General features: G+C 36.5%; 1 protein-coding gene across 1 annotated transcript; it reads left to right on the forward strand.

Annotated features, from left to right (window-relative positions):
- The first annotated feature begins 3,665 nt into the window (after positions 1-3,665).
- LOC130014916 (uncharacterized) lies at positions 3,666-4,871 on the forward strand. Its single transcript, XM_056103968.1, has 2 exons — positions 3,666-3,791; positions 4,405-4,871. Exons 1-2 carry the CDS (start codon positions 3,666-3,668, stop codon positions 4,723-4,725), a joined length of 447 nt encoding a protein of 148 aa, XP_055959943.1. The 3' UTR covers positions 4,726-4,871.
- Positions 4,872-13,651: the final 8,780 nt, after the last annotated feature.

Here is a 13,651-nt window from a genome sequence, read left to right on the forward strand (position 1 = left end):
TTCCGTTAGGTGTCGAACTTCATCAGATACGCGCAGGGGGGCTAATAACACACCCAAACTCCCCTCCCTGAGCTGTTTTTAGGACTGCAGAACAGCCCCAAAAAGAGCCAAGCGAGTAGGGTTTTAATTTTCTGTTTTCAAATGAATTGAGGATATGATAACATTTTCCGTAAGTTAAATAACATTTTTCGAATGTTATTTAATTAGCTATCCAAATAAGCTAAAATAAATTAATTATCGGGATAAAACGATAATTAATTTCTGAAATCACTTTTTCTATGGTTGTAATTAATCTCAACTCAAAACGTTGTCTGAATAACCGATAAATTATCGAGCTAACAAAATTCCTAGTTAAACTTAACCTTTCAAAAATACCTTTTCTAGCCAACTTCAGGCTATCAAAACGCTTACCTTAAACAATCTGATTACAAAACTAATTGATACAAAAAATTAAAAATTATATAGCCTTGATCAACCCAATTAACCTGGGAATTTGGCTAAGCTGAGCTGCAACAAATTTTAGAAATAAACAAAATAGTATTAAACTGAATGAATAATAATACTTACACTTTTAGAAGAGGTGCAAAGATGCACACTACCACATAAGTCACTTTCAGCAACACATGCAAGGCAACACTTTCAATACTGTTGCAATAGTATGTATAAGGCAACAGAAAGGTTACAGTTAAAAACTGTTGTAAAGAAATTAACAAAAATCACGAATTTGCAACATAAGGTAACAGATATAGGTAACTGCTGCATTAGCATAAGCAAATGCAACAGTTGGACTGAATCTAGCAACACTTTTAAACTGCTGCCTTTTATTACATCATATCAAATTACATTTTTAACTATATTATAAGTCTTAATAAACAATAAACAACTCAAAATTACAGTAAAAGTTTAAAATCAGTAAATAACTTGATAAGACCATAACAAAATTATAGAAATTCATTTCATTTAAACATCTTTTATTTTTCAATATGTACTAATTACTCATAATTCTAATTAATAAAATGATGCAGTTTCGGATCAAATTGATTTTCAATATTATATTCAATAGCTTAGTGTATAATTGATTTGAGTATTATCAGCAGGTATTAATTTATGAGTTCAGTAAAAAAAATTAAATATTATAATACAATTAAATGTCCTTAATATTAAAGGTGGTAGTATTGACTTTTCTATTTAAATTTCAAATTTCATCCTTCAATTTTAAACATAAAAAACAAAATTACTCAAATTGATTAAACACCATCTAAAGACTGCATCTCTTTCATCGGGCTTCTCTTTCAATTTCATCAGGCTTCTCTTTCAATTTTACATTTCAAATTGAGAACGAGCTATAGCTTCTGTTCGTCATCCCCGATCTCCAAAACTATCCTTCATCCTTCATCGTCATCCCCGATCTCAGCTTTGCAATTAGGTTTCTCTCTGCTTATATTGGATTTAGGGTTTCTAGAATTTGTTTTTTGCCGCTGTTACAGGTAAAATCACTCTAATCGCATTTTTCCGTAATTTATTAGCTTAACTTTTAGGTGCGAATATCAGTTCATAACGATTGAGCTTCTCTTTCAAATTCAGCGATTGAGCTTCTCTTCCATAGCCATCGTCATCTTCATCGCCATCACCAAAGGTAACATCTGTTTCTCTTTCAATCTCTAATTCATCGCCAAAGGTAACATCTGTTTCTCTTTCAATTTTATTTTTATTTTCATTGCTAACATCTCTTTCTCTTCTAGGTTTACTGATCTCTTCAAATGTCTTCTTTAAGGTTTGTATAATTTACTGATTCTTCTTTAATCTTCAATGTAATTAGGGTTTACTGTTTGTGAAATAAATTCTTATGATTGTGGATGTAATCAGGGTTTAATTAGGGTGAATGCTCTTAGTTTGGTTAGTTTCTTTGTGAATGCTCTTAGTTAAGTTTGAGTTATAAGTGTAGTTATTTTCTTTGTGAAATGCAGGTCTGGTTTTCATCTAGATAACTTGAAACATTTTAAGAGAAGGAAAAATGGAAAGAAAAATATTGTTGAAGTGAGGTCAACAAAAAAAATATACTGCCAGAGATTTACTCATTCTTATTCAAAATCTAGGACTTCAAAGGAAAAAAGAACTAAAGAAAAAATCGGCGAAGTGAAATCCACGGGAGCAGCTCATGCAATTGAAGAGGATTTAGTCGATGATGCTATTATTAGCGAAAAGCAAAGAGAACAAGAACATCTCGAAAAGGATACAGAGGAGCAAGAAGAAACCGAACATCTTGATGAGAATATTGAAGTACAACCGAATGAAGAGACAAGTTCAGGTATCAAAGATTCTTAGTTACTTCTTGAACTTTATTCTTGAGTTGCCAATGTATAATTTCAAAGTGTTGCTGTGGAATTTGCTGAATTCTGAAAAAGCAAGTTTTGATATGATAACGCTGATTATGAGGCCAACTCATTAGGATAATATTGGTGTTATCATTATTAGTTGTTTGTTAATTAGTTTTTTGTATAAATTTATATTCAAAGTTCCCACTACTAACATAAAATAAAATTGCTCAATTATGAAGTGGAAGTTTTGAAAAAAGAAGATGTGACCATATCTGTAATTTGATTTCACAAAATGTACTTACTGAATAGTATTGTAAATTCAGTTCATTAGCTTCTAACTATTTCTTCAAATTTTGCTTAACAATGATTACTCTTCACTAATCCTGCTTCTTAGTTAATCTCATTAATTCGAAACAGATTATGGTTATCATTGTTAGTGTTAGCTAATTAGTGGTTTAAATTAGAGTTAATTTTCTTCTTTTGTTTTCAACTCTTGGCTTTGTTCAATTGGAACAAAAAATTCTCTGCTAAATGTGATGTTGATGTTTGTCTATGGCTGTATGCACTTGTGGTGTGGTAAAATGTTGATTTAACTCAAAATGGCTTTATGAATTATATTTTTCATCATTCAGTTAAAATTGTAATTGTTAAGTAGATTTTGGAAGTTGAGTAATTCAGGATAACCTAAGATTAAATTGTTCAAGTGTTACTGTGATAATCTCTTGACCCTGTCTGCATCTTCTGCCTGTTCCATTTAGGAAAAGAGCCCAAAGAGAAAAGAACTAGAGGACCTACTACATTGAGTAAGGTACACTCAAGGAGAATGGAAGAAAGAAAACCAATAGTTTTAAATGTTCATTTTCAACCAATAGTTTTAGATGGGTTTTGAAAACTATCGGGGATAACTGGAGAGTTTATAAATGCAGATTAAAGAAGAACCATTATTATAAGTTCAAGACCGATAAATCAAGACTTGCATCTCGTCCATCCCGAGTACCGGAGACGCAATTTAAAGCTCTTCTCAACTATTGGAATACTGATTTTGTAAAGGTATTTTTATTTATCTTATTAATATTATTCTTTTCTCAAGATTTTCTATTAAATAATCAGCTTTCATGCCTCATATTCCCCTTATCTTTTCTGATCTTGAATTTGTCATCTCCATCTTGTCTTTTTACAGCGCATTAGTGAGATAAATGTTGAAAATCGGAACCAACAGAAGGATATGCATACTGCAGGGCCAAAAAAATTTGCTAGAATAAGAAAAAAATTGGTAAGAATTTAATTTAATTGATTTGATTTAATTTCAAACTATGACATGATTTTCACCAACGGTTTTATAATTCCATGTTGCAGCAAGATGAAAAGGAGGATAAGGCTGATCCGACTTTGGCGGAAATGTTCATTGCCACGCGCAAGAGAAAAGCGGGCCGTTCATACAAGGAATCAAGGGAAGATACAACTAGCAAAATTGTAAGATTCAATTTCGCTTCTACTTTTCAAATATTTGTGCTAGGCTAAATGCATCAGAGAGAGGGAAAAAGAAACATTTTAGTATTAAGGGTACTGATTTGATCAATGATGTTAGAATGGGGACCTTTGCTATTGATTTGACGTGGGTACGTTTTTAAAGTAAAGAACGTTTTTGTTAAATTGCCTAAAAGAAATTTGGTTGTATAGAATGTCGTTATTTATGTAATTAGTAATCATCCCTTAGAAAAAAAAAGGGAATGTGCAATAGGAAATGAAATATGAGAGACAATAGTAAAATGTCCTTATGATGAGGTTATTTGTCCTTTTTATTTGTTCAGCCTTTTGGAAATATAACTTTATATACATAATCTGTTTCTCATGTGTTCTTAAGAAAATTATACATCTTGTGGAATGTATATAGAATGTCCTTATGATGAGGTTATTTGTCCTTTTTAGTGAATGTTTTCCATTTTGTGTAAATTCAAGTCTTGTGTTTTTATGTTCTGTTTTGTGTAAATGCAAGTCTTTGTAGTTGTCTGTAGCATTATAGTCCAAGATCTGGTTGTTAGTTTGTCATATTTCTGATACTATATTCTGTCTTATTTGGCTGCAGTCCAAATTGCAGGAGCTCCTAAACAGTGAAAATGATTCTTTTTCCACTGTTATAGGTGAGAGGCCTCCCGGTCGTGCATTTCTGTATGGAAGAGGGGTTACAAGAACCAATTTGAAGAACGGAGTAGGATGCAGTTCTTCAATAATTATACCCGAAGAGCTTGGGCAATCTATCACGGACAAGATAAGGAAAGAACTGAAAGATCAATTTGACAAGGAGATGGCTGGGTATAAGGCGTTATTTGAAAGTGTTATGTCTCAAGTGAATCATATAGTAGTTGAACCAAGTGAAAATTCGGATTCTGAAAGCGCTCAATTTTGATTGAGAGCTCCTCTAGTTAAGTACTAGTTATGTTTTGTAATATAATCGTTATGTTTGATGAATACATTTTCTTTTTGTGATGTATTGGATGGAATATTTTTAGACTTTGAATTCTATGAATATTTCTGTCTTCTAACTTTAGTAAATATTTTATGTTATCCATTTTTAGTGAATGTTTTCTGTTTTTAAATTTAGCGAAATAGTTTCCGTTTTTAATTCTTGTTCTTTAAATATAAATTGTTGCGTATTCTATATAAATCGTTGCTTCAAGTTTAGCCAAACCATTACATCAGTACATATAAGTGTTGCTTAAAGTAATATCAAATTGTTGCCTTACAAAAACAAATGTTGCCTATAATATTATAAAAATCGCTGTCTTATAAAAATAAATGTTGCCTAAAGTACTGTACAAACCGTTGCCTTAAAAAAATAAATGTTGCCAAAAATGCATTACCAAACTGTTACAATAGATGTTTCAAACCGTTGCTTTTGTTATTAATTGCAGCGATTTTTTTTCTATTACAATAGTTTAAAAAAATTGCTGCAGTAGCTATCAAAGCCTACTGCAGCGGCCGCAAATGTAGCTGATTGAAAAGCGTTACAATAGGCCTAAGGCAATGGTTTTTACATATATAGCAACACTTACCTAGTGTTGCTGAAAGTGACTTATGTGGTAGTGGCAGCATCTTTCAAAAAAAATATTCTATATCCATTTGTTGCCATTATAATTAATTAAAAAGAAAGTCAAAAATTCAATAAGATAAAACATAATGAAAAGAAATAAGGATCCAACAGAAAATGAAAATTAAGTATAAATTATGTATAAATATATGGTTCCAAGTGGTCAACGACTATGTTAGGGGAAAGTTTATATAATTAATTAGACTATATAATGTAAATTACCTTTTTGTCCATTAGTTACATAATTCACCAATTATGCATCAATTAGGGATACTATATGCTGTCTGATGATTAACAAACAGTTAACTTGAAATAATTAAAGATACTAGATGTTATATGATGGTTATCTAATAGTTAACTTGAAATAATTAAAGGGATACTATATGCTGTCTGATGATGGTTAACTAATAGTTAACTTATTTTATTTCAATATTAAATCTTTTTTTAAATTATCGGTGTGTTATTAAATGTTAGTACATATTATTGTTAGGTTTATCTAAAATGACTTTATGATGTTAATAACATTTTTTAGTAGATGTAGTTTACCAATGGTTAACTATGTGTAAACTTTATGTTGTGTTATTAATTTGTTTTGTGGTTTTTTCCTTTTGAAATTATGAATTTGTATGCATCGCATGGCCTAATTTTTAGAAGAAAATTAGGCATGAAGTAATTTATATAACTATATGGAAACTAAAGGTTAGCTGGTAGTGATTTAGGATTCTTTTTTACTCTGAATCAATTGTGTATGAATTAGGTTTATTTGTTCTATTGATTTTTTTTTAGCTCTGAATAATCTTTTAATAAATTATGGATAACTATATGATTCCTGATGATTAACAATTAGTTAACTATTTGTGGGAAAAGTTTATATAATTAACTAGACTACATAATATAAATTACCTTTTTGTCCATTAGTTAAAGTTAACTATTCGTGTTTCTTTGGGTTTCGCCTATGAAAGGCGTGGTTCGTTTGGTGTCAAGGGAAAGTTGGCACCGAGTTATATTGGTCCTTATGAGATTTCAGAGAGGATTGGAGTTGTGGCTTATCGTCTGGTTCTGCCGCCAGACATGTCGTTAGTACATCCTATGTTTCACGTTTCTATGTTGAGAAAGTGCATTTCTGATCCTTCGCACGTGATTGTGCCTCAGAGTGTTGAGATTGACCAGGAGCTGTCCTATGAGGAACAGCCAGTTGAGATTGTTGACACGCAGGTGTGTAAGTTGCGGAACAAGGAGATTCTGATGGTCAAAGTCCTCGGGCGCAATCATTCTGTTGAAGAATGTACTTGGTAGACCGAGTCGGATATGCGGAATCGCTATCCTTTTGTTTTTCCGTGAGGTACGATGCTTTATTTTTATGTGATTAAATGGTTGTTATCTATGTACGTATTATTCTGGTATTAATTGTTTGTCGTGTTAAATTCGAGGACGAATTTTTAATTAGTTGGGGAGAATGTAATATCCCGGGAATTTTTAAAATTTTATTATTGAATTGCGGAAATAATTTGAGTCGTACTCGGTATCGTGGATCGTTTGGTTTGCGTGTAGGATTTTATTTGGGTTTGGTTTTAGCCCTATGTGGGTTTGGTTGGCCCATGGGGGTTTGGCCCATGGGCCAAATAATATTATTTTTCGGCCCTACACAGGTCTCGAACGAGACCTGTGCCAAATAAGGCCGGTCTCGTTCGAGAATTACAATTCTCAAACGAGACCAAGGCTGTTATCAGCTGGTCTCGTTCGAGACCAGCCCATCCTTCCGTAGGGGTACTTTCGTCAATCGTTCTAACCTAATCGACCTACTTAAATACTAAAAACTCAACCCTAATCTATTCTCCACACTACAAACAAACCCTAGACATCTTAAACTTCCATTTTCACTAAGAAACGCTGCTGCAATCATCATTCAAAGTGGCTGTCCCGGTAAGTTTCTTTAACTCGTTGAATTCAGTTTTCACGTTCGAACGACATTACGTAATTTTGATCGTTCTCATTCGTTTCTTGGTCGAAATCAGAATCGTTTGATCCCAGAGATTGTAGCCTCGATTCTCTACGTCCCCCTATCTCGTTTTCGTTGAACGGTACGCTATCGATCTCGTTCCATTCGCCGTACGATTTCCGTTTTAGAAATGCTTTAACTAGTTCTTGGGTTATATGTTGCTGCCGATGCTTTTCTTTATGTCTTAGGCTATGGTTGTGATCTTTTAACGTTGATTAATTAGCATCCTTGTTTAATGGGTTAACAAAATTGGTTGGGTTATGTCATGCCGTGGTATTGAATTGTCGTATGGTTCTTGTTGAATTCACCATGGTTATGCCGATTAGTTCTTGATTTTGTTTGGGTCGATTTGTGTATCTCGGAAACCTTAATCTCATGATATTGTTTGAATAAAGTTGTTAAATATAAGCTTGGATTGAAATTGTACCTAATGCCTTGTTGAAAAATGGAGTTATGGTTGAAGAGTAGGCTTGGGCGGGGAATACTCCTTTGAAATGGAGATGATGGACAAATGTCCTTTTTGATCACATAATTGTTTTGTTTGAACCAAACAAATCCTTAATGTTAAACTTAAACTAATAACTTGGATTTTATTTTGATTTATAAATTAAATATTGAAAACGATAATTAATTATAAATTGAGTTAATATAATTATTCGGATAATTCTATTTAGTTAAGAATATCAATTTGGCATGAAATTGGCTAAATTGCAATTTAGCCCCTGAACTTATTCTATAACCTAATTAAGTGGATTTTTAATTAGTAACGTTATATTTTGTTTTAATTATAAACAAAAGCAATTAAATTGATTTCGGATATCAAATTGGCTAATGTACAGTTTAGTCCCTAATTGGCTAAAGTACAGTTTAGTCCCTAAACTTTTATAAACTTAAAATGGTTAGATTTTTGGGATGTAACTTGGGTTACTTGGAATTGAAGTTATTGAGTTCCGCTTTTAAATTGGATTATTATTTTATTGAATTATTTTAGAAATATAAACTCGTGTTTATATTGATAAACGTTTTGAGTCGGGTTAGACCTGGGTCACCCGACAAGTGAGGTTAGCTTGGTAGTTAATGATAACTCGGTTAACCCACTATTTGGAAATTAATTATTATTTAAAGTTTATTAAATAATATTTATAAATTGGATTTTAAAGTGAGAACTCAATAGACTTGTTTTAATTGGGCTTTATTACCTTTTGGGTATTTTTGTGTTGCTTTGGATTATTTAAATTCCGACGTGTTAGTTGTGCTAGTCCTATGTGGTGTCTAGTACTCTCTAGAGTTAGGGTCTGTTTTTAATAATTATTTCATTTGTCTAGACCCGTCTGTTGTTCGTGCTCCAGAGGCAAAACAGGATTAGTTGCTTGCCGGTTATCACGTGGATTAGCAAGCAGTGAGTTTGTACTTACTATTTACCGCTTTATTAAGTAAATTGTTATTTTAAATATTAAATATATATACTGTACGTATATTTCGAACTGCTTTTATATTATGGCTCTTAGTTGGAACATGCTACCTAATGGGCATCATTAGGACTGCGTGCGCACCGGTTTTCCACTTAATAAATGTAGATAGTTGTATAAACTCATCTCAGTATATATGACCCCGTTGTTTTTCCAATTTTTCCCAGGGTTATGATCTGAGAGAGTCTGGTGATCTTCGCATTTACTTTTCTTCGGAGGTTCCATTTATTTTAGTAGAACTATCAATTATTTCATTCTTAGACCGCAGTAGTTGACTAGACGTCTTTATTTTATTTTAGTTGTTGTCGGATTGGTCCGACTGGATTATTATTGCTTTGGCATGATATATTATTATTCAGAATTATTTATGTTAAGCCGAATTAATACTATTATTGGAAAGCATGTTTTTTTAATTGCTGAATATTATAACTGCTAGATTTAGGCTGAAGTCTCGGTTGCCCCCGAGCATTGGTTTTCTGCAGGTTTATATGTTTGTATGTTAATTGAAAGGCTAGCCACGGGTTTTGGTACTACATTACCCATACCCTAGCGCCGGTTGCGATTCATGAAAATGGGTCGTGACAAACTTGGTATCAGAGCTAGGTTTCAAACCAAGGCCATTTGCATGCTATGTGTTTACTCAGTTAAGTAAAGTTGTGTCTTAGGAACTACTATAGGATTATGTCATGTCTTTAAAAACGTCATCTTTTGATTTTTAAAATATTCTGCCAACACCAATAGGATTGCGTCGAGTCAGTCATTACATGTTTATTTGATGCTGTTAAATGTTAATTTTATTTCACTTGGGTAAATACTTTATTGTTGTTGATTTCTCGGGAAATCCTAATTGTTACTTGTTTTGTTTCATACTTGGGTATGAATTGCGTATTATTTAAATTGTTATTGTTCAATCTTTAGGATATGGACAACGTTGTTCGTTCTCGTGCTCGTGCTGCGGCAGAGCAAGAAGCTGAGGCTGATGATGCGATTTCCATGGAAGTCGATCAGAACGTACCACCAGTTCCGGCCAATGCTGGACGTGGTAGAGGTAGAGGTGCTGGCAGAGATAGAGGTAGAGGCAGAGGAGCTGGTGCTGGTGCTGGTAGAGGTGGAGCTAGAGGACGTGGTGCAGCAGGTGTTCAGGCACCGAATGTGCAGCAGGCACTGAATGTGCAGCAGGCACCGAATGTGCAGCAGGCACCAGGGGTGCAACAGGCACCGAATATGCAGGCGTTCGACTTTGCTACTTTCTTGGTTGGGATTGTCGAGATGCAGAACAACCAGGCTCTTCTGCAGAATCAGTGTACTGTACTAAGTCAGTTAGCGCAGCAACAGCAACCTCAGGCTGGTGCTGTAGCTGGTATGGGTGGACTTGCTGGTGCCGGTCACATTCCGACAGACAGAGAGATGGTGATGACCTACACGAAGTTGAATCCGACTTCTTTTGATGGTACTGGGGATGCTCTTGATTTTTTGAAAGAGTTTGAGTACAATAGTCAGAGAATTCAAGCTACTGATCGTCAATCAGTAATGCTTGTGGAGATGTCGCTAAAGGGTCCAGCTAAGGACTGGTTTTGCGATAACATCAGGCCAGAGATGGCTACATTGTCTTAGGCTGATTTTGTGAACAGGTTCAGAGGTTACTATCTACCTTTCTCTGTTACTGAGAATTTCAGAGAAAAGCTGCTAAATCTGAAGAAAGGGGATAGATCAGTGACAGACTACACTACAGAGTTTGTCAGTTTGGGGCGGTTTGCTACAGATCTACAGGGTGATTGAGGGCGAGTGAACGACCGCTATATTAGGGGTTTAGGCTCGGAATTTCTTCCTTTGCTGATAGGGGCAGACATGGAGTTTGCTCGAGTAGTGGATAGTGCTCGACGGATGGAGAATTCGTTGATTCAGTTTGGGACGATCTCTGACCCTTTCCAGAATCAGAAGGGAAAGAATGATCTTCCTAGTGGGGGGCAACAGGCCCCAGCGCAGCATGGTAGTGGAAACTACTACAGTGGCTCTTCTCAGGCCAATAGGGGGAGTCGTCATACGCATAACAAGGGGAGGCATAGTACTAGGAGTGCTCCGTACAGTTCTAGTAGCAGTGGGAGTAACCGTGGTTCAGGACGCGGGTACAATGGTGGATCAAACATTCTGTTTTGCCAGAATTGCAGACGCATGCACTATGGTCAGTGTCAGTTAGCTCCTAGAGGTTGTTTCTCTTGTGGCCAGCCGGGTCATTTCTCCAGGGATTGTCCGACATCTGGGCAGCAGATGTCTAACTCCAGTGTGGCGCAGTCGTCTTACCAGCAGCAGAGACCTGCGTTCACACAGTCTGTAGGATACTCTCAACCTGCAGCATCTTTTGGTGGCCAGCGGGGCCGAGGTTCTGGTGGCAGGGGTTTTAGTGGCCGTGGTAACGGTGGTAGAGGTTCCAACAGTTATGGTACTGGGCAGAGTTCGCATCAGCAGCCGCAGGGTCAGGCCAGAGTGTTTGCACTTACTCCTCAGGATGCGCGTGCATCAAATGATGTGGTGCAAGGTACCATTCCGATTTCTTTTACTAGTGCGTTAGTGTTATTTGATGCGGGTGCAACCCATTCGTTTGTTTCTACTTGTTTTGCGGGAAAATTGGGTATTGCACCATCTATTTTGAGTGAACCTCTAGCTGTGTCTACACCTATGTCTGAAGGTGTAGTAGTGGACGTCGTTTATCCTTCTTGTCCAGTGGTTATTCAGGGTAGAGAATTATGTTCTGATTTGATTGTGCTTGACGTTCTTTCTTTTGAAGTTATCTTGGGAATAGATTGGTTGTCACGCCACTTTGCTTCTATTGACTGTCGAGGGAAGTCAGTCGAGTTTCGGATTCAAGGTGATCTACCTTTTTCCTTTCAGGGAGAAAAGGCGGAGACACCCAAGAATCGGATTTCCGCCATCAAGGCAAAGCGGATGTTAGGCAATGGTTGCCAGGGTTTTCTTGCTGTGGTTCATGATTTGGAGACTGATAGTGGTGACATGCATAGTGTTCCGATAGTGAATGAGTTCACTGATGTGTTTCCAGAGGAATTACCTGGATTACCACCTGACCGTGAGATTGAGTTTTGCATTGATGTGGTTTCTCGTACAGCTCCGATTTCGATATCGCCGTATCGGATGGCTCCTGCAGAGCTGAAGGAGTTGAAGGACCAGTTACAAGAGTTGTTGGATAGCGGGTTCATCAGACCGAGTACTTCTCTATGGGGTGCTCTAGTTCTGTTTGTGAAAAAGAAAGACGGTTCCTTTCGACTGTGTATCGAATAAAGACAGTTGAACAAGGTTACTGTCAAGAACAGATATCCTCTTCCTCGCATCGATCATTTGTTTGACCAGTTGCAGGGTGGGAAGTGTTTTTCCAAGATTGATTTGAGGTCTGGGTATCATCAACTTCGGATCCGTGATGTAGATGTGCCTAAGGCTGCTTTTCGGACTCGTTATGGACATTTTGAGTTTCTGGTAATGTCCTTTGGTCTGACAAACGCACCAGCAGCGTTTATGGATATGATGAACAGAGTGTTCAAGCCGTTTTTAGATCAATTTGTTATCGTCTTCATTGATGACATTTTGATCTATTCTCGGAGTGAGGAGGAGCATGCTTACCATTTGAGGACTATACTACAGACGTTGCGTGAGCATCAGTTGTATGCTAAGTTCTCAAAATGTGAGTTCTGGTTGGATCAGGTTACCTTTCTAGGACACGTGGTGTCGAAATATGGGATCAAGGTTGATCCGAAGAAGATTGAGGCAGTTATGGATTGGCAGAGGCCGAGGTTAGTTACTGAGATTAGGAGTTTTCTGGGTTTAGCTGGCTACTATCGTCGGTTCGTGCAAGATTTCTCCAGAATATTTGCATCGTTGACTAAACTGACACAGAAGGGTGTTAAATTTGAGTGGACTGACAAGTGCGAGGCGAGCTTTGAGAAGCTCAAGGAGATTTTGACTACAGCTCCGGTTTTGGCATTGCATTCTGGCATTGACGGTTTCACAGTGTATTGTGATGCGTCTCGGATTGGTTTGGGTTGCGTTCTGATGCAACACGGACAGGTGATTGCCTATGCTTCCAGACAGTTAAAGAATCATGAGGTGAATTACCCTACTCATGATTTAGAGTTGGCAGCTGTGGTTTTTGCGCTGAAAATTTGGAGGCATTACTTGTATGGTGCTACTTGTGAGATTTTCACTGATCATAAGAGTCTGAAGTATATCTTTGATCAGAGAGCGTTGAACTTGAGACAGAGGAGGTGGCTAGAATTGCTGAAAGACTACGACTGTACTATTCAGTACCATCCTGGTAAGGCTAATGTGGTAGCCGATGCGTTGAGTCGCAAGTCTTCGGGCAGATTGGCTCATATTTTTGAGATTGGGCGTAGACCCATGGTTAGAGAGTGGCACGGTTTGATAGCTTCGGGCTATGGTTTTCAGTTGTCTCAGGCTGGTTGTTTGTCGGCACAGTTACAAGTGCAACCTGTTTTGATTGATCGGATCAAAGCTTTACAAGCTGAGGATCCACAGTTGAAACAGATTATAGAGGAGGTTCAGCTGAATGGAAATTCTGAGTTTACTTTTGTGGATGGTGTTCTGAGACATGGTTCGAGATTATGTGTTCCAGATTCTGATGGTTTGAGGGACCAGATTCTGGAAGAAGCGCACAAGTCTGCTTATAGTGTTCATCCGGGTTCTAACAAGATGTACCATGATCTTAAGGGTACCTACTGGTGGAGCGGGATGAAGAAGGATGTCGCTGAGT

The sequence above is a fragment of the Mercurialis annua genome, linkage group LG8, assembly GCF_937616625.2.
Source record: "Mercurialis annua linkage group LG8, ddMerAnnu1.2, whole genome shotgun sequence".
In the NCBI taxonomy this organism is placed as follows: Eukaryota; Viridiplantae; Streptophyta; class Magnoliopsida; order Malpighiales; family Euphorbiaceae; genus Mercurialis; species Mercurialis annua.